General features: G+C 32.3%; 1 protein-coding gene across 1 annotated transcript in view; it reads left to right on the top strand.

The window, feature by feature from the left end:
• orb2 (cytoplasmic polyadenylation element-binding protein orb2) overlaps nucleotides 1-21,477 on the top strand; it is a 316,079-nt gene extending 294,602 nt beyond the window's left edge. Inside the window, exon 7 of the mRNA XM_072546756.1 lies at nucleotides 6,335-21,477. Coding sequence (XP_072402857.1) covers nucleotides 6,335-6,451 — 117 coding nt within the window. The 3' untranslated portion in view covers nucleotides 6,452-21,477. The remainder of the gene's footprint in view (nucleotides 1-6,334) is intronic.
• The last annotated feature ends 1,332 nt before the right edge of the window (nucleotides 21,478-22,809 follow it).

Raw genomic sequence — 22,809 nt, 5'->3', positions numbered from 1 at the left:
CGGACATCACTCACGATAAATGATATCCTTAATTAACTTTTAATTAACTTAACTATTTTTGTTGATAAGGCAGGTCTCGGACACAACCTTACCGTTCAGCAGTCAAATGAATAATCCCCAAGCTGTTAACGACTTATAAGTTGTAGACTTCAGACCCTTTACTGCAGCTTAGCTGTCAGAAGTAATACATTTTTTGGCTGACATATTGTTTGTGGTCATCTTCATGGATTACGTTCCGATCTTAAAATCTCTAAATAGCCAGTCAAGTCGCCGTGTCTTACGCAATGATGAAGTGTTAGTCTAAAGGCGCTTTCTAGAGCGATCTCCTACATATATATGCATAGGAGGAGAAATGCATTATTTCTCAGACTGCAAACCATTATACAAGACTAATAGATCATTTCAGGTTTTAGACCCCACGTTTTGCCTAGGCAAGTCCAAAGAGTCCTTGTTACTTTAGTGTCACTATTTACGACATACAATCTCTAATACATATTGCAAGAAATAGAGAATTAATGGAAAATGTGATCGCTAACATCCATTAGTGGGTTTGCATCTGAAGAAGAAGATTTACGAGATAACCATGCCACATAAATTTCCTATTACGGATAACTGCCGAGATAATACTTCACCTCTTATGAGAATGATAATGTTGTGCCATTCATAACCGGAGACTGAGTTATTAATGTTCTCCTGTTTGTTATTGAAACAATTGTCGCTTTTTAAGATTTACTCAAAGTTCTTCTTTGGAACAGTATGTGTTATAAGGTTTAAGGCATCTTGCATGAGAACAATAGACGAGATGGCCTTTTCAAGATCTTTAACAAGACAATAGAAAGCATCTATGAGGCCTATGCAATAACCATATGGAATAAAAAATAAGTGTGGAATTAGTTAGTGCAATTAGATATACGTATGTTACAGTTTAAAACCCTTAAAATAATTGAGAATAGCAGAAATCTTTGTCAAAGTGATGTACATAGTAAAAGGAAAAAAGTTAGTTTAAGAGAGCTGAACAAAAAAAAATAAAACGAAGGAAGGAAACAAGTCGCCATAGGAAACATGCCCAAATATGGAAGAATTCTAAAATTTTACGAACTCTAAAAATGAGATTGATCCACTGCTTAATATTCCCAATATTGACATACGGATGTGAATCTTGGACCCTTTGACAAACGAAAAGAAGAAAGATACAAGCCACTGAAATGTACAGTTGGAGAAGAATGTTACGAATTTCGTGCACCGACCACAGGACAAATATTTCAATTTTAAATGAGCTAAAAGTCAGCAAACGGCTATCCAGCAAAGTTCATCTCCAACAATTAAAATACTTTGAAGATGTTATGAGAGCAGACATAAAAAATAAGAAGACTTCATGGACGCTAGAAATTCCAATAGTGAACGGAATAAACCAGTAGAAATATGGATATATAGAATCCTTGGAAGGCTCGCATGACTAACAATGAAGTATTGAGAAGAGTCAACAGGAACTCCTAAAAACTGTTGGTGAGAAATTACCTTATTTGAATAATATATTGGGAGGAGATATTGAGCCTCCTAATAAGTATCACCTCCATGGAGGCAGTTCGGGTAGTCGACATCGCTCCTGTTACGATCCTCTTTGGTGGTCTTTTGTTGGTATTTAGTCCACTATCTTAGTACGTCATACGCAATAATAGATCTAACTAGCCAGTACATCTATTTATGTTTTATAAACGATGTTTTCCCACATATCCTTCGACACGTCCAAAGGGAAAGCTTTGCTTTGTGGATTATTCTTTCCAAATGGGCGTTCCATGTAAGCCGCGTATCTAGTATTATTCCTGGATATTTTACCTCAGTAGTCTCTTTGACAGTTTCTCCATATATCTTCATTTCTCCATCCAGATGTTATCTAGGTTCCGTCTCCTCGTAAAACTGATTACTACTGTTTTACTAGGATTGACAGAGTTTTTCCCTATCGTACCACCTAGTAAGGATATTTAATGTTCTTTGTAGTGTGCTGAATAGAACATTAGTATATTTTTCTCTTACCATAATTACTAGATCATCCGCATAGGTCTGCACTTCTACTCCCTGTGCGTATAGGAGCGAGATTAAGTCATCAAAGACTCTCGTCAGAAAAGTGGCAAAACGTAGGCAACTTTTTCAGATGCAGAGCACCGTTAAGGTTTAAAAACATGAAAGTAAAGTAATTTTGATATGGTACATAAAAAAGACAAATATCTGATACAATGAGAATGAAATAAGAGTTTTATGTCTTAACAGTCAATTCTCTCAACCTGGTAAATATTCTCATTTCATGTTATAGTAAAAAAACAACATTGTTTCAAATATAAACTTTACTTAAAACATGATGCTTATTTAAATATAATGATGTTACGAAAACGTTGAGTATCCTTTGCAGAGTACAGTTTTTATCGACATTATTGTCATTAATAATACAATAGAAGTTTACTTTGACACGGCATTGTATTCAATTTTCGAACAAAAACCTGTTTCGTGTCTATGTGTAATAATTAGTAAAAAACATTACAAACAAATGTTGAAAGATATTGAGTTAATACTAAAAAATAAAAGCTAATTATTGCATTACAATTTAGAAAAAAAGCAGAAGATGGGACATTTTTAGGGGATTATTTGACACAATATGAATCACATATAAATCAATACTACAATATGTAATAACTACTTAGAACAACAGACCTTAACAGAACTCAAGACAAGAGGGCTCAAATTAAGGGTTGCGCCTTAGATTTCTCACCCCCGTTCCAGCGGAAATGTACGGCGTTGCAAAAAAATTAATCTGTATACCGATCCGAAACTTTGTATATGAATGCCGTATTGTGTCAAATTGCTGAAAATGGGGAAAAAGTTTTCCGAAAATAAAAAATTTTTCCTCGTCTTGGTATCAATATTTTTGTACGTAAATCAAGAAACGTAATTTTGTTGTTTTCTTCTAGGTCATAAGTAAATTGAATGTTATTATGGAAATTATTGAACATTTGAAGAGTGCAATCGATTTCGTAGTAATGCAGAATATAGAGTAAGCAGTCATCAACATATCATTTGTTGAAATGTATGTTGCACTTCAATTTAGAGATGACTGTTGTCTCTAATATTTCCATTACTAAGTTAGATATTAGTGCTGAGATAGGCGAATCCATGTCCACTCCAAAAATCTGAGAAAAGTATTCATTTTCCAACATGAAGATTATTCAGGAAAATGTCGTATGAAAACCTAGTTGGATTTGACTACCAAGGTAGTGTCTTGCTTAAACAACGTAAAGCAATGGAGGTCTTCAGATGAATTTGATACGGAAAAGTTCAATGGCATACTTAATATGATAACAGCCAGTGTCTGAAACATCTGAAAACAGACACAGCATCACAAAAATATAAAAAGAACGCAGAATTAATATCAGAGTTGGTGAAGTTAAATTAGTTGTGTATATACTGCTTGATTCCAGTACTATGGAACATTTAATGAAAATTTTAACAAAAAAAATATCAATGAAATTCAATAGAAAAACAAACGCGAGAAAGATCCTGAAAAGGCAACAAAAATCAGACGACCATGACAAAAGAGATTTAATAGAGAGTGACAGAATAAAATGTGAAGAAAATAACAGTATATGGAAAATATATAGTTATTTTGTACGTTTTCTCGATATACTTTTAATCCAATATCACCGTTTAACAACGCCACTGTGTCCCAGTTATTTTCGGTATTTTAGATGAGTTCTATTTATAAGAAAACTGCTACTGAATGGTTTATATGTGCCAAATTGTGACTAAGGAAGTCTACTTCAAGCGAAAGGTCTAATTTCTATCGTTTATAAATGTTACAATAAAAATTATAATCGATTAAATCAAATTGAATCCGATAAAATTCAAATTACTGTATATTACTGATATTACAAGACTTACTACGAAAGAAGCACCTGTGGATTTCATATAAAAAAATGTTGCGAGTTTGAAAGAAATGCAAATGGTTAGATAAATAAATTATGATTTTTAAATTTGTGGGAAACATGGCCTTTCTGTCTTCGAGTTTGCGTTTAACATGCAACTATCTCATGAGCTCCAAGTAGAACGAAATATTATATTTTAGTGCTCAAAGCACAAAGAGTTAATAAAATCAAAATCATATGGGAGAAATAGAAAATTAAAATTTATAAAACAATTATAAGTCCAATAATATGTTATTGGTATAATAAACGTCCAATTTAATATATTAGAAAGGTCAAAAAGAAAATATTTTTAGTTGTAATTGTGGAAAATAAAGTGGGTAACAAAAAAATTCAGCAAAAAAATAACTTCTAAACCATCATTATTAAATACTTTTTAAAAAAATTACAAAAACAGGTATTCTAATTATAAATATACTTAAATTGTTGGGAATTTGGTTATGAATTTTGAAATTAAACACACTTATTAGGAAATTGTCGAGCAGGACTGTCATTTATTTGGGCTTTCATGTCTAGTATGATAAGTAGTATGCTATCTGCGTCACCCACACAATTTTCTGGACCTGAATAAAATAAGTATATGCATACAATGATCTTTGAAATTTGAAATCAACAGGATATCATGGTTTAACGAAGATATTAAACCGCTTGAGCAGTGAAAAGAAAATCCAGGCAATCAAAGACAGTTCTGGGAGAAATACTCTACAGATATGGAACATGGATTGTACGCAAGTTAAAAGAGGATATGGGGTATGTTACGACACCGTAACAAACCAAACACCGAATATGTACATATAAAAACAATAACAACAGAAACTTGGGAGAATCATTTCCATACTAGGCCAAACAGTGGCCAAACTGAAAAATAGAAAAGCACCAGGACTGAATAATATTAATAATGAGCTGCTAATAACGGTGGTAGCACAATAATGAATAAAATACAAACTCTATTTAAAAATATATATAAAACGACAAAGTATCCAGAACAGTAAAACAAAGTAGAACTATTCCAGTCTTTAAAAAAGGGGAAAGCAGACCCATAATATTATAGAGGTATCAGATCATTAACCACAGCTTCGAAGCTATTTACCAAAAACTTTGCCTAAAGAGGCCTCGCAGTGTGGCATCAGTGAAGAACAGCAAGGATTCCGAAATTATATATCCACCGTAGATGCAATATTTATTATCAGATAAATAGCTGAAAAACTATTGAATATTGAATATAATAAAGTTGCCTTCGTGTGCTTCATTGACCTTACGCGAGCCTTTGATAGGGTAGGATTTGTCGATGTGCTGAAAGTATTAAAGGTACGAAACTTCCTCTATTCAAAAGGGTTTACGACAGAGATGTATTCTCTCGCTAATGCTATTCAATTTATATTCTGAAATTATTTTCCGTGCAGTATTAGCAGATGAGTCAGCTGGAATATCGATAAATGGAGTTCTTGTCAACATCAGATATGCTGGAGACCTCCAGAGACTCTTTGATAAAGTATCTGTGGTTAGTATATCACACGGTTCACATATCAATCTCAAAAAAAAACAAAATGATGGTCTTTCGAAAAAAAAATTAATAACAATTGTGGACAATTAGTTTTTAATAGACAGATCATTGAGCGGATTTCTCGGTACAAATATCTTGGAACTATTGTCAAAGAGACTAACCAACATTCAGAAGAAATTCGTTCATGCATTGAACAAGCATGAGCTGCGTTCGTCAAAATAAAAAAAACTGTTGACAGCACCGTATCTTTCTATGACTATGAATTCTAATGGCTAGGTGTTATGTATTTTCCATACGGTGTGGAAAGCTAGACACTAAGTAAGGAACTCCTGAAAAAGATACAGGCCTTTGAAATGTGGGTCTACAGATGCGTTCTCAAATTAGAAAGTGCTGAAATGACTGATTAGTAAACATGAAATTATATTTACTATAAAGTAGAGAAAACTTCCTTAACCACGTCTGTAGATACACAAGATATGAGTTCCTACAGCGTATAATGCAAGAAAAGATAGTTGGACGAGGATACGTGGATCGTAAAAAATTTCTTGGGTGTAAAACCTTTGTGAATGGTTCGGAATGACATCAGAAACTTGCACAGGAAACACTAAATGCAAGAACTGTAGTATATAGTTTCCAGTAAAAACTGTAGTATATTGTTTTATAATAATCAATTACACCACGACGCTACTGGAATCGCCTAAAAAAATGGCATGATGCTTTCTGCGCGAGTCAAGTGTGCATACTTTAAAAATCTATGACAATTTACCTTGTACTTATTTATTATTCTTTATCCTAAACTTAATACCAATAATAATGACTTGTAGATATTGAAGTTAAATAAATTTTCTTGATTTTTTAGTACTACTGTGAACACTGCTGGGCCACCATCCACTCAAGACCAGGCAGAGAGTTCCACAAACCGCTGGTGAAGGAGGGGGCTGACAGGCCAAGGGCTGTGCCATTCCGTTGGTGTTAACGCAGGAGCGCTTAGTACTGCGGCCAGGGGTTGCGCCACTTTTTAGCTTATTACCATACCACTGTGGTAGCAACCCTCCAGTTTATTGCTTAGGCCAAAATTTAATAGTAGCAATTATACAAATTTCGAGTATATTTGAGATCATGAATCAGTCCGATTACAATTAGGCGATTTTATAAAACCGGGGCTTTAACACCTCCCAGAACCTTTTATAGAAATGAGGGTTACCACACGCATTGTTAACATTAAAAACACAAAAACTACTAAATCTGAACCTAATGCTGACTTAAATACGAATAGTTTGTATCATATCAGCTGAGATTTCCAAATCTATTCCTGGGATTGTAAAATAAGTTCTTTAGAAAGTTTACTACTACACATAAATATCAAATTTATACAACTTGACAATACTTTCATGTAAGAAATAATCGATTAGTTCTCGCACATTATCAGTCTAAACTTGTAGAAAATAGAAAAAAAAAGGTCAACAGATTATTACTCTTTTAGTTTATTGCTGATACAGCCATATAAGCTAATTAACAGATAGCAAATTAATATTAAAATCACTCGATAATTATCACTTGAAACAATAGCAAAATTGTGTAATTACTGAATGTGATATATTCTTATGCACATACTATCATTTGATTCACAGCTACAGTTGGTAGTAAGCTTAAATCAAAAATAACACTGTCAGTCACGTAAACTCAAGAAGAAATAATAAATACTGACAAATTTGAGTTATTGAAGAAATTGTAACATTAGATCACAATGACAACATGTATCAATAGTTTGCTGAGTAATCAATATAATTGAATAACCATATGAATACTCATAATATCAAACTGAACCACCTCTAAATAATAGAGTAAGACAAACACTGGTCTGTATAAGAAAACTGAAATGAAAAAGACAAACCTGGTGAGAGGATGTCAAAAGAGCGGATGCAGGATAAACAAAATTACATAATGGAGTCCGATCGGAAGAAGAAACAGAGAAAAACTTTAAAAATTGTTCAGAGATGAAGTAGATGAGGTAATGGAAAGAAACACCTGCAAGATGGAGATTTGGAGGATATAAACGGCTGGGGAGAAGAAAGACAATGAAAACTGTGGAAATCATTAGTGGTAACACTACCTAGAATTGACCAAAATAATAAGTTTTTGTTGCCAAGAGCCTTAGAAGAATAGTGGACTTAACCTTCAAAATAGGTATCAAACATTTAACTGTCGAAATAAGCACATCATTGGCAATAAAAATATATTGATGAAGCAAACAAGACATGCGCTAATGGCATGGGCTGAAGTACTGCGGAAAACAAGCCGGAATCAGGCTTCCTTACTGGACGTGTGCCAGTCAAGGAATACCTGCATATAATGATGCTGTTTCAAAGAGACTTATGCACTAGATCTCAAGCGACTACCAAGTAACTCCAAACGCATATAGTACACATCTACTTAGAGCTAGATAGACGACCCATCTAGGGTTCCAGAATTCTAGAATGATTAAGATGAACAAAATGAAGATATGGAATAAGCCAATTGGCTACAGTACATCCGGTTTGTAACAGACAGCTTCCAGAAAAAAAGAAGCCGTAAAAAGGAAATAACAGAACCAACAAATTAAGAAATTATTGGGCGCGCAAATCACTGTTGGAAAAAATAGTTTGTAAAAAGGATCAGTTACAATCGTCGGTCTGTTCATGCTCAAAAAAATTGAACGACTTCAACTACTACTACTGCAACTGCTGCTTATAAACGCCATTTAAATATATGTAATTCATTATTAAGTTTAAATTTACGTTTAGAAAGCTTCAAACAGTTCTTAAATAATTGTGTAGTATAAAAAGGGGGTAATGGAAAATTAGAATGTACCTGTTTTAGCAAATTGGGCATGTAACGTTAACTTACATTACTTATTTTGCAATCCCTAAACACTTTGTGGTTTTTAATGAAGATAGATGACGTTTGGTATCTTTTTGGCAACATAGGGAATCACACACTTTTTAACAATAATTATTTTAGATGTGACACAGTCACACTAATATAGTATAATTAAATATTTGCCATATAGTCATAAAATAAATTAATGTGTGTATAATAACGTAATTTAGTAAACTTGCTAGTCACTTATATAGAATATTTGCTAAATATTAATTGAAAGGTTATATTACTACATACATTATCACAATAAACTTGTTATCTATAAATTTACCATTATAGAATGAGTATAAACTAGTTTATGAACATCTTAACTTGAGGGATGAGATTGTTGTTCTAAGCTTTTTTTGTAAAATTGTTATATCGTCATTATATCCAAAGGATATGAATAAATAAAAAACATACAAATATTATTCAAAATAGTGATTTAAATTAAATAATTTTGTTTTTACATAATATTATTTTGGTGACACATAAACGACTGGTAGTGGTAATTTTATAAATAGAGTATTTTTGTAGTGCACTTACCTTTCAATTCGATTTCTGTCTAGTGGACGGGAGGTGCGATGGCCTTTGGACAACATTCAAAATCTCATAATACATATAACCAAAATATCTTTATGGCGCCTGGTGGTAGCGAACTTGTTTCCACTGTCACAGCATTGGTCTGGCCACAGAGACGGCGTGCTACATTGAAAACGATAGTTATTAGTTAATTATTACCTGTAGCACGACCTAGTCAGTTACTTCAGGGTATTGTAAATACTAGTCTAATTGCAAACATGAAATCTCCTGATAGGTTTTTGGGTTTGATACAGAATGTAGATTTTAACAGACAGTGGTCCTTTTTCAAAACGGCTGGCCAGTATATGAACAAGAGTTTACAACTAATCTATAGGTACTAAGACCCATCAACCTGTTACCTTCAATATTGCTACATTTTTCTAAAATCAAAATTTTCTATTATACTATTAACTTTTTTCTAATTATATTGAAACGCTTCATTTCAAAAATGTAGTTGTGTGATTAGGGGGATTTTGTGAATACCATTGCTGGACAGAGTAAAAATCGCTGAATAGTGTTGACCACTTAGCTCCAAGTACCTGACTACCCTGTATCCTGCAAATTGCTTACTCACCTAAATTCATATTATCTTTCAACTCTTAGAACATGGTCCGAAACTTTTTATGTGATTTTGCTATATCTTTCTACTTGAGTGTCTTTTTTACTATGCCATATGATGGATTTTTTACTATTTTTTACATTGATGTCACTTTCACTGACATTTAATTGTAGTGTAATTTAGGAATTATTACAGCAGTAAAACCAAAGAGTTTACTAAAACGAAGTCCTCAATAAATTCCTTATTTAGTCCATTCTTTCTATTCTTATATTTTTTCAATAAACAATTAAGTAGCTGAAAAAGTACTCCAGAGAAGTAACTTTGAGACCTAAAGGGATCTAGCAAGTTTTTTAGTTAATAATAAAGAAAAATTATGATTTCCAATTTTTTCGAATTTTTGCTTAAAATTTACCTTAAAAAGGTAAGCATTTAAAATAAAATTCCAAAATTTCGTCTTTTAAAACATTGCAAAAGCTTCAAACTGGCTTTCTAAAAGTTGTAAAATTAATTTGTTGCTCCGAAAATTGCAAAAATCGTTAATTATTGATTAAAAAAAGTCTTTTTAACGTGAACCTACACATTTGATATTGTGTTGTATTGAAAAGTTGTGATATGTGGTGGTGGTTGATTTTTACAAGGATTAATATCTCTTCAAGAACGAGTAATATAAAAAATAAATATAGAGAAAAGATGGAAACTGAGTTGGCTACAATCAGAAACTGACAAAATATGGGAACGCATGAAAACAATAATAATAAAAGCAAGCTAAGAAGTTATTGGGCAATACATAGAAGAAAGAAAAAGGAAAAATCAGCAGATTCAGCAAGAAGAGCCAGAATAATCAGAATCAAAGTGTATATATCAAAAGTGAAGAAGGAATGCTAATAAGTGAGACATCAGAGGTACTGGAAAGGTGAGAGACCTACTTCCACGGTTTATTAAATAACACTGGAGGATATGGCACAGGAGATAGAAGGGCATGAACTGGAAAAAGTTTTAAAAATAATAAAAGTCCTGGAGTGACATTAAAAACGGCTAAACTGATAAAAGATGCAGAAGAGCTGCTAATAAATTTGCTTATTAAGGAGATCTAGGAAGATGGAAAATTTCTGAAGACCTGATGTACAGAACTGAAACTGATAATGTACAGAGTTGTAATCACAGCAGTAGTTACATACGCCAACTGAGACAATGTGTCTCACAGATAAAGATGAAGAAAGATTAAGAATATTTGAAAAGAAAATTCTCAGAAGTATGGGCCCGATAAGAAAACAAAGAAACCGCGAGAAGCGAATCAAGAAAATCTAAATAAGACCGGCAAACATTCCACCAGGAATGATAGGCCTAAATTGAATTAGAGGACGATATTATATGTAGAAAGTTTCACATATCTGGAAGTTGCATTAAACACGGATGAAACCGAAGAACCAGAAATTCAAAGAAGAATAGTAAAGGGAAACAAAGCTTACTTGACACTCGCCCATGTGTTCCGCTCCAAACACACACTGGAGATCGAAAATCAGGGTCTACAAAATTATTATCAGACCAATAGTATGTTATAAATGCGAAACATGGGTAATGACAGAAGACGCAAAACGAAAGCTGGAAGTCTTTGAAAGTCCTAAAGAAGATATTTGGAACTATTAATGAAAACGGATTTATGGAGATTAAGGTACAACCATGAACTCTACCAAATGTTCAAAGAGGCTTCGATCTCAGAATTAGTTAAATTTCAGAGACTTTGATGGGCTGGTCATGTAATGAGAATGGAGACCGAAAGATTGCCAAAAATAGTAGTAATTGCCCTAGATAGCAAAATGTATGCGTATGGTAATGCGAAATACCAAAAGGAAGGTCACGGAAAAGATGGAAAGATGAAGTGGCGGTAGACTCACAAAATTTGCTAGACATGAGAACCTGAAGAAGATCAGCGCCGGACCAGCAAGGTTGGAGGCATAGTCTCAAAAGGAAGCCAAGGCTCGATTTGGGCTGTAGCACCATTGGAGAGAGAGAGAGAATGAGAGAGAGAGGGGGGGAAAGAAAAATACTACGATATTACTACGAATAATTAGAGAATTAGTGGTTGGGCAGTGTCCAGATCGATTTGAAAAAAATTAACATAAATTGGAAAAATAAGGCAGTAAAGAGGACAAGCTGGAGAAGGATAGTAAAGGAGCCACAGGAAAAACTGTGACATAGTACAATATAAAATAGACAAACTTGTAGTTGTGTAATAAACGGTTTTGTAGTTTAAAGCACGTAAAAATGTTTGGTAATATATCCTTATTTTGCCGTTTGTAGAGCAACAAATTAATTTTATAACATTGAGAAAACACTATTTTTTTTTTTAATTTTTTAAAAGACTACATTTTGGATCGCAGATCATTCATATCCATCATAGTAGATCTTTGAATCTCTTCTTCGAAGGTGTATGTATAAAAGCCTTCGAAAGGTTGAGATCCGTTTGTTTATACGAGTGGTTACGTTTTATGGTCACAGTTTTATTTTATCTGTTTGATCCAGTCCGATATTGTTCTTTTGGCTGAGATTCTTGCTATGCCAAGAACTATTCTGTGCCTATGAATGCTTCTTTTATCCCCCCCCCCTGGTCCGCTTTCTGGTTTTCTTTAATACCAGTATGTCCAGACATCCACAATAAACTTAATTTGTTACTTTTTCGGATCCGAATCAGATTCTGTAGATTCCAAACTAACTTGGAAGTCAATTAGATTCGCTTCCAGTGCATTTGATGACGCCTGTCTATCCGATATCTGCCCCTGCAGTTTATAGATCTGCCCATGCAGTTCCTTTTGATTCGTTCCTCTAGGTACGTCTCTAGAACATAAATTCCTGCTTGGAATATAAAAGAGTAATTACCTAGACTTTCACTAAGGTTTAGCCTTAGTTTCCCTCCGTATACTCCAGTTGCAACTCCTTCAACGGTTTTAGAGCATGTGGATGTTCTTTCTCTAGGTATATAGTAACTAAAAAACTTGCTAGATAACAGGATTATTCCCAAGTTCCAAACATAGTCTTTTTTATTTATTTCCCTAAACTAAAGATAGTTTTGAAATGAATCTAAAATACTTGACAATTCTTTGACTGCAAACAAGTTTATACAATACAAATACAAGGCAAATACACTAGAAATCTGCAATGTCTGAATATGACTCGGTATTCTAGGAGACTACTAACAGCTAAAGAAAAAAGAAGTTTGATTGATTATAAGCAAATGTTTGACCCAATTATAAATGAATTTTTGCACATGAGTACATGGCATAAAAGAAACCAGCAGTAAAGAAAATACACAGGCTATTGAGTGTTTCATCATTTTGATCTACACTAGGGCCACATTAGCAAAGAATGGACTAAATAAGTCTAATATAATACATTTTTGTATATAGTAATACCATTTCTATAGCTTAGTTGATTTTCGTTAAATATGTGTAACTATGTAAAGGTGACAAGTGAGATAAGATCTCAAGGTGGTATGTTACCCAAGCATGCGAGATTATATACTGCATATTTAAAAAAATTAGTACCTTTTTGATAACTTAAACGTAACTTTTTATAGACTAAATGAATTCGCCAATTTTTTTACTGATTAGTGAAAAGTTATTGTTTTAGTAAAATGTTGTAAATAAATACATTAAACTAATCAATTCATATCAAATGGTTGAGTACAATTTTGAAATCTCAATTGTAGGTAAATTCTAACAACTATTTCACATTGATTTTTTTACGCCGTCGCAAAATTAACAGAACGGTATAGAAATAGACAAACAGGGTTTTCAATTTGTGCAATAAATTTGAACGGCATTTTATTATTTTAGGAAAATTTTATTGTTGGTAGGTAATTTAGTATTTCAAATTGATTTTAAACAAATAATTGAAACATTTATAGTCTTTTTATATAAAAACGTGAATGTAGCTTAATTATTAATTAAATATTCAAAATAAATAGACTTTGCTGGCTATCGAGTCTATTTCCTTGATTCTTTTAGAAAATATGTATCGTAAGAAAATTATGTATTTTCAATATGTAGCAGAATTGAAAATTAGTGCTACTAGTGAAACTAATCAATATAATTAATTAAAAATGGTGTATAAATATTGCAAATGTACAGAAATGTACTTAATTTATTGTGTTCCTTAATTCTATTTTTCCTTATTTATTATGAAAACTACTAAAAGTGTAGCTTCGATTTTTATTTCTTTAATTGCTTCATTTGTTGAACAACTTATTAAAGATTTCTCAATTCATTATATTATAAATACTTGTAATTTTTACACCTCCACATGAAAAATATGGTGCTTAAACTTTTCTATTAAATTTTTTACGTCAATTGTGCGAAAAAATCACTAAAAACAAACTAAACAATATTTAAAAGATTATAGAAATAAATATTAGACTTACAATCAGTATATTCTACCTTGGACCACCGGTTTCGAATACTAAACTTTCCTGTTCATCGTCAGGTCTCCGGAAAGGTTACGTAAATGCTAAAAATTACAAATTATAACTATTAGGGTTCGATAAATTCTGCCAGTATCACGTATGCGTAGTTTTAAAGAGTATATAAATTGTACTATGCCAAAATAAGGAATGTATCGTAATGTAAGTACAATTTATAAAATCTTTCAAATGATGCATACATAATATTGGCATCCTTTATAGTATACCTGATAGAACCCTAACAGTTAAAATTTGTACTTTTTAGCATTTAAGTAACCTTTCCGGAGACCTGACGATGAACAGAAAATTTTAGTGTTCAAAACGGTACGTCCAAGGTACAATAAATAGATTGTAAGTCTAATATTTATTTCTTTAAGCCTTTTGAAATGAATTCACATGTCCAACCGATTCATCGTGTAAACAATATTAAAGTATTCTCGAATAATTAATCATAACTCGTCACAAATCGGTGATATTCTAGTAAAAAGGGTAATCCAGACAAGGAAGACGCGAACAAATACATTTATATTGGTACATATCAATATGAATCCCTACACATAAATGTATCCTTAATATCCAACCATATCTTTTTGGTCTTCTTTCTTCTTTTCATGCCAGGAATTTAACAACCAGCAACTGTTCATATCGGATACCTCAATCACTTAACGTATGGTCTCTACCTTTCGACAGATACCAACTTTAGTGTCCATTGGTTAACATAAGCCTCCCTCGGTCGTTTCCAGTACTGCAGATCTTGTATCGTATGCATCCAGTTTGTTGTGAACTCTCTTAACGTCATCGCCCCAGCTTGTTACGTACTTCCTCTTCTATTTGCATCAAACCTATAACGTGACTCTACCATGTGTTTAGTCCACCTACCGTCGTTCATTTTCGCCAGTGTCCAGCCCAATTCCACTTCAGGTATGCTATTCTTTCAACAGCATTCATGTTGTGCCTATTATAATTACATTTAGGACTCTATCTCTTAATGTTAACCTAACATCGATCGCTCCATGGTTCGCTGAGATACTCTGATGTGTTCCAAAGATTTTTTAGTGGGTGTCTCAGCTTGCCAAAAGCCGTCCATGGTAATTTCTCGACCTATCCTAATTCCGTGACCTAAATATTTATAGAGTGTTACATGTCCGATCTCCATGTCGTTTACGGTTATATTGCGGCTGGGGACTAATTTTGTCCCCCTCTGACTTAAGGTTAATTTGTAAGCATACTTCTTTTCATACACACTTAATGTATTCAATAACTCTTGGGCTTATTTTGATTTTATGGTATCAAAAGGATATCGTCAGCGAAATTTAATATTTTTCCTTAATAACAGTCGTCACATATAGTACTACTTTCTACTTTTGTCTGTTGACTTCCGGAAGAGTAAACTGATATTATGTCTGGATCGCTCGAATCGTGAGTTAGGAAAGCTTCGTATACCACATTGCCAACAATTCTTCTAACTTGATCCACTTAGCGTGTAAGAGACTTCCTCGCGGTCATTTCTCATTATTTTGCTCTTGACGATCAGTTTTTCTAAGCCTTCTTATCACTGTGTATCCGAAGTAAGTGAGGTAGGACTTGACCTTCAGTTGTTTTATAATTAAAATATTGGTATAATGCTCTGTGTACGGTATTCGCCATAGTCCACATTTCGAAGACATCTTTCATGTTGCTTATTATTTAGACCAGCTTCTTCTCTGCGCACGCAAAGAATAAAGAAAGTATCGTGCACGTATAAACGGTTAGTTATTCTTCATCATCATCATCTTGGTGCTTAGAGGGCCTCGACCTTCTCAAGCTTTCTACGCCATTCTATTCTGTCCCTTGCTTGCATTTTCCAGTTGCCGACTCCTATCTTCTCGGCATCTTGTCTTACCCCGTCCAACCACCTCAGCTTTGGTCTACCCCGTCTTCTCATTCCCACGGGTTGCGCTTTTAGAATCTTTCTTATCATGTTGGTTAGTTATTCTAACCTTTGTTTTATCCTTTTCATTATTGACTTTTATTACATTTTTTTAGATATTTCTATCTGATAGGTCTTAAAAACCTCAAATATGTTTATTTAAGAAGAAAAGTTTGACCACCCTAAATCTTTGTAAATATTTTCAAAGTGATAATATTGTTTTCGTGTGATAGAATTTTAGAAATTAATTTCAATTTTTATAGTTAAATTGGGATTATTAACATATTTTAAAAATTGTACTGCACAGATCTAGCAGATTTTGGAAAAACCATGTTGATTAGAAGTTTTTCTTTGTTTGAATAGTTAAACAGAAAGGTTTTCGTTGTTTGGAAAAGTGGGACATGACATAATGCCAAAGCAAATCCTAATATACATTTCAGATGAGTTTCTCCTTTGTTATAAATTAATTTACGAAGTTCATTTAAAATTATTTAAAAGTAATTTAAAATTATATACCTATGGAAGTATCTAGTAAGACACTATCATAGTAAAGCTTATACACTTATTGTTTTTTTTTTGGAGTGTTAGTTGTAATGTCCCTCATAGATAGGAACATAAATCTACTCAGGGTTATTGAGAAAACACCAAGTAAATAATATAAACGATTTGATGTTAACAAATATGTAAACCTTGTCTATATGTGGATTTGTGGGCATTTTATTTCTGAAAAACAGCAGTGAGAATTATCATAGAATTATGTGATGTGCTAGAAACTTGACGGGCAGTAAACGTTGTTTGAAAAACAATTCACGTTAGGAATTTTTATAAATTATTTTTCTATTTTGACTTGTACATATGTAGGTACCAAAGATGTTACATGTTTCTATATTGTTGATGTGTAAATGTAATCTTATAAATAATATGACCAGGTAAATGAAATTTGTGGGTAATATTTGCTCAGTTAGTAAATTTCGAGTTGGAAGATATGTCAAATTAAAGGATCATGTTATTTTCAACTTAAATTGCTTCCTGCTTAGTGTCCGCTAACCGTGTCACATCCTTCATACTTCGTGATTTCTTCTGTATACCACAAAAACAAAACACATTAAAACTATTCAACGCAAGCCATATAATGGAAATAAAAGTGAACAGTTTCCTTAAGTAAGATTAACAGTAACCTTAATATAGATTTTAGCACACTATTCCGCTTATTCGAATAGAGAACTTGATATTTCGACTGATCATTTTAATATACTAATAAGTATGTACAGCTTTTTTTGTTCTATATCTTGTTTTTCAATCTATTAAGTGCTGATCTTTTTTTCCAATAAAGCCTGATTTTTTTTTATTTATTGTTTCGCTTTGGCCATCAATTTATTTTTTTAATCTCACTTAAGACATCATTATATTCAATATCTCTCTATAAACAGTTTGCTTTAAATTTTATTCTGCCTCGTGCCATTTAATTGTTCTAGTTGAGCTTTGTTCTTAGTTTTGAGGTGACAAATCACCTGAATACCTTTAATGATTTACTCTTCCATTGCCTCTAAAAGTTTTCTTTCAATTCGATACCAAATTCAAACCTTAAGGCTTTTGAGTAATACAGTTTATTACTTCTATTTTCTTTCACGTTTTATCGTCTTGTCCTTAAATATGTCAATAGTATAATAGACAAGGGAATAAGCTCGGGTTCGTTCGAAAAAATATTCCTATGAGATATTTTGGCATAATCACTTTCATAAGGAAACCCAGAATATGGTTCAAGAACTCGCCTATGCGAAAAGTGGTCCTAATTTATTTAAACAAATTGTAGAAATCAACTTTTTTGGCTCAAACAATTGTTTTTTAAGTTGTTCCGATCAATCTGATCATAATAAAACTATCTATAAATCTAAAACTATATTGTCTTTATCTTTAAAATGAGACTAATTACATTTCTTAATTATTATAAACAAATTACCTACGAATTAAAAAAATATCCTTATTTTTTACATAATTGTCTTCAAATATGAAAAAATATTTCATCTACGAAAGTTATTCTAATTTTTTAAATGTTTCTAAATATTTAAATGTTATTTAAATAAATTAGGACCACTTTTCGCATGGGTGACTTGTTAAAACTTATACTGGGGTGTGTCACGAAAGTGACTATGCAAATCTCATGGGAATATTTTTTCGAACGGACTCAAGCTTTTCGCCCTAACTATAATATATACAGGGGTGCAGTATGCGCCATCTAGAAGAAACCACATATTCTGTTTCATACCTGGACGATACGAACCGATTACTGTATTACATTTTTCTCCATCACATATTTTCACATATTTTCAATCTTATTAATTATTGTTGTGTATGGTTTATCCATTTTTTACTTCTTCAGAGGATTAATTTACCTACTCATAACCTGTATCAATCTGAAGAATTGACGAAACTGAACTTTTAACTAATGTGTAATGTGTTATTTGTGTGTTTGGGGAAGAAATCAGATATTATCATCCCTATATCATGTGTGATACTGATAACGTCTTAAATGTATTAAAAAAATTGCATGGATATGTATAGTAGTATATATTATATATAGTATCAGCTATTTTAAGACTTTGTATTTTTTAAATTTGAATTTTTATACTAAACTGTTATAAATGGTGACTATGACTAGAACAGTTTTGATGTGTGAAATAATCGAATGGAAGCGGAAAATCGCAAAAAAAACGTTTCGATGATGAGTAGAGTTTTATCTTTATAACACACTAAAGATTGTTGTTAAAAACTCCTCGACTCACTCTTCTTAAAGCTTTCAGCAAATTCCCAAATTAATAATAGTTCACTTCTAGTTGTATATATTTAAAAACACAATCAGTACTCTGATTTGATCTAGAATGCAGCAAAACTTACAAAACGTACATAGATATTTAGTTACTTCTTTCTCTCATCGAAAAATTAACATTTGTGCTTGTCTGAGAAACTTTTGCTATACTACAATCGTCAGGTGGTTTATTGCGTTTAGACTATTGACCCCTAATAAATTGATAAAGTGTAAGTTACTGAATAATCTGCTAGTGTGACATGGAGGAAGAGAGAAAGTTCATCCCACTTGTATTTTTGAACAGGAAAAGTGTCTTTCAGTCTAGTGGATTTCTATTCAGTTCTGTCTTTGCTAGTCCAAGCTTTGACGTATTATCCATAGCCTCATTTGCTTCAATAACTTGCTACCCACATGATAATAATTCTGTTTTGATTGTTACAGTTATCGTACACACAAAGTCCCAGACTAAGTTAGACCACTGATAGCCTTGTAATCTGTGTCTTGAGATCAGTAAAAGCTGAGTGATACGGATGGACATAGTAACATGAATACTCATTGCTTTTGTAAACTTCATAATATGAAAGATGTGTCTTAATGAAAAAAAAAAAGAAAACTTCATTTTTTTCAATATGGATATCACAAATTAGTGTATGATCAATTTTAATTTTATTTATGATATTATCAACGTTATTATTAACAACTATCTCTTCCAATGTTCTCTTAATATTTACCACATCTTACGAAGTGTTTATATCCTTATAAACTTACTTAAAGCCGTTAGCTCTTCCGTTCTGTTTTTATTTCACCTGGTATTTTTTTATTTACAAATTTTCTTCTTTTTATTCTAATGTAGTGTTTAAACAACAGAATTTATATATCGAACACGCAGTGTAGAAATAGGAAAAGAGATGTGGGAAAAATACTGCTTGATCTTTGTTATTTGGGATTTTGCTGAAATTGTGAGGGTGTGGGGTGGGCGTTGTAAGAATTTACCGAAAATTAATATTGGTTTCTAGGTAATTCTGTAAATAGACCAAGCGTCGAAAACACTACGTTCGTGGTATGTCTTTCGCTTGGATAACCATTTACAACATGGTACAAATAAGTAATGATATGATTTGTAAACATTTACACTCTTTTTCTACTGTTTGTATATTTGCCTGCCTGCCCTGCTTGGGTGAGTGGTATAAATATGGTGGATTACACAACATTTGTATCATATTCTGTAGACCCGTTGTAATTTTTATCTATTCATATAACTTTTTAACCATTTTATGAGATTTAGAACTGTGTGAGACCTAATAATTTCAAACTGGTTTCATGCACTTCATTTTTTTAATATATTAGACTCTGTATTTATTGGAAATCTTGAAAGTTGTATATTTTTTACTTTTCATAACATTTTAAAACGAGCTTTTTTACTTATAGAAGATTTTTACGTGAAAGGACCAGGATTGCAGTCAAATCACTTTGATAAGGCAATCAGCGGCCACTGTTTACATCACCCCTACACTAGAAACCTGTCTGCCTACTAATTCCTATCTCAGCATAACAAATATAGTTTTTCAGTACAGAGTGAAAAAATTTCTCCATAAAGCATTATCTGGCAAATATTGGTTGTAACAACACATCGTGACCACCCTTTTTACAAGAAAGACTTTTTTACAAGAAAGAAATAGTTTACCAGATATCATTTATTTAAAGCAATATTCATCCAATCAAAATTTTTGTCATCTGGATGTTCCAATAGTCTGCATATACGTATAGGAAATAGTGTGACATTTTATTTCATCTACAAAAGATAGCAAAATGTCTAAAATTACCAAACATACGCGGAGCATTGCACCGATAACACATGATATATAAGATCATCTAATAGATGACATGAAAAACAAAACAGAAAATAAATAAGATATAATTAAGAGTGCAGCACAGTCTAAAGATCTGCAATTACAAGGGGAGAAATGCATCTATCTAATCTAATCTAACTATCGTACTAGGAGAGCACATATTGCAAATTTTTTGTGCCATTTTGATGATTAAATCACTATTTTCTCTTAATAATAAATCAAAAGTTATATAGGCTACACAATTGGCTATATAGAGTGTTATAAATTCCTATTAAACTGATTAGCTTAATTATTTGCCTTCTCAGTACAACACAACCAACCATCTAGTCCACATTTTAATGATTTATAAGTATATCTTTAACTATTTGCTAGAAAATCTTAACAAACATCAGCCAGATTAACACTGACGAAGTTTCTATTACAGCCAGCTAAAAATTTACATAAAAATATTGTGTACTCCTGATTTATGCTTGATAGATGCTTACTGGTCAGAGAGTTGTTTTCAGTGTGGAGGGTAAGTAAACATTAGTTTGACCAAACAGCCCGTCACCATATGTAAGTAAATACCAATATCATAGGTATTACTTTATTACGTAGTTACCATTAGTGCAATATATTCGGGCTGTGCCTACTGTGGATTTAGCCCACCTAGGAATAGTCAATTTTTTTAATAATCTTATTGTTAGCCATTGGTTTTTCGGTTTTTGTCCGTTCAGTCTATTGGCTCGACTAATAACCAAAGTAGATTATTATTTCGTTATTTTTTGTATCTGTGTTTTTAAAAATATTTAAATTGTTTTTATAATTATTTTATACACTTTTATATGTTTGTTAGTCAATTTGAGGTAAGGTTTGTACAACTTCTTGGGAAGTTCCTCGTTTACTATTTTTGTTAGAATTCAGACTTTTTATGTTTTTTTATAAATACATATGAAATATCAACTCTTGCAGCCTTTTTTTAATTCCTATTCTACCTTTTTTAATTTACAGAAAACAAAAGTATGTTCTTACAACATATAAAAACAAATCTGCACTTTAACATAATTTCCTATAATAAGTAATCAAAGAAAAATGTGAAGAATAAATCCCTAAACTACATAAAAAAAAGTCTACTGTTGCAAAGAAGCAAAAAAAATATCTCTTAAAAAAATAAATATATCAATAACTTTCTCTATAATAAAGAACATAAAAACAAAAATTTAATTAAATAATAAATTCAGTTAGTGTGTGGGGCTGTGTGTGTATGTGTGTGTGTGTGTGGGTGAAAGATAGCATATTTGGGACACATACTTAGAATTAGAAATGAGAAGTACGAGTTGTTACAGCTGATTAAGAAGGGTAAAATCGAAGGAAAAAGGGTTCCTGGTACGGTAGACGACAAATACCTTGGTTGAAAAAACCTTCACGACTGGACCGGATTAAACACAGAGGCGCTTTTAAGAAAATCAGAAGATACAGACGCATTTTCAATGGTTATAGCCAACCTTCATTAGTGGAGTCGGCACTAGAAGAAGTGTGTGGGTGGTAAAACCTTAGTCAAAATAGAGGAAATAATATTTAGATATATGCAAAAGAATACAGAGTAAATCTGTAAATAAAAGATACTATAATTGTAAAAACACAATTAAAATGGATTGGACAAATAATAACGTTTTAACAGACATATTTTAAAAGAAAAAATCAGTAAAAAATTTACCTACTGGACAAAATAAAAATCATTTCATTAAACCAAATCAAAAGAAACTTAAAGCAACCAATACACAGAAAGTAAAGATTATTACAGTAGAGCGTCGATTATCTGAACTAAACTGGGGGACATGGGTGTTTGGAAAATCGGTTTTTTCGGATAACCGAACGGTATCGACCTAGCCGTACATATTTATCCACGGGTGAATGAAAGCTATATTTACATAGGTACATACCTACATATGTATTCATATATATAATGACAAATAGGAATTAAACAATAAAAGTGCAATCTGCAACAAAATATATACTTGGAACAATATTGACGAAATTTTGGGATTTTTTAAGAGTTTAAACTAACGTTTAAAGAAATCTTCAATTCCTGTTTATCGAAACAAGTCTACCCGTTTAAGAGCGGCTAGGTCACGTAGTTTTTTAAGGACAGGTCTTTTTCATTCCAACATCGATGAGTTAAGGCGTTATCAAGAAGCAATAATGGTATCTCTCTTTTGCCATAATGGATGGGCTTTAACAGAGGATATAAAAGTTTCTATAAACCATTCCATGATAATTGTACTATCCATCCAA

The sequence above is a fragment of the Diabrotica undecimpunctata genome, chromosome 10 (genome assembly GCF_040954645.1).
Source record: "Diabrotica undecimpunctata isolate CICGRU chromosome 10, icDiaUnde3, whole genome shotgun sequence".
Lineage (NCBI taxonomy): Eukaryota > Metazoa > Arthropoda > Insecta > Coleoptera > Chrysomelidae > Diabrotica > Diabrotica undecimpunctata.
Note: the sequence above shows the minus strand (reverse complement) of the source record. Positions and strands in the feature narration are given on the sequence as shown.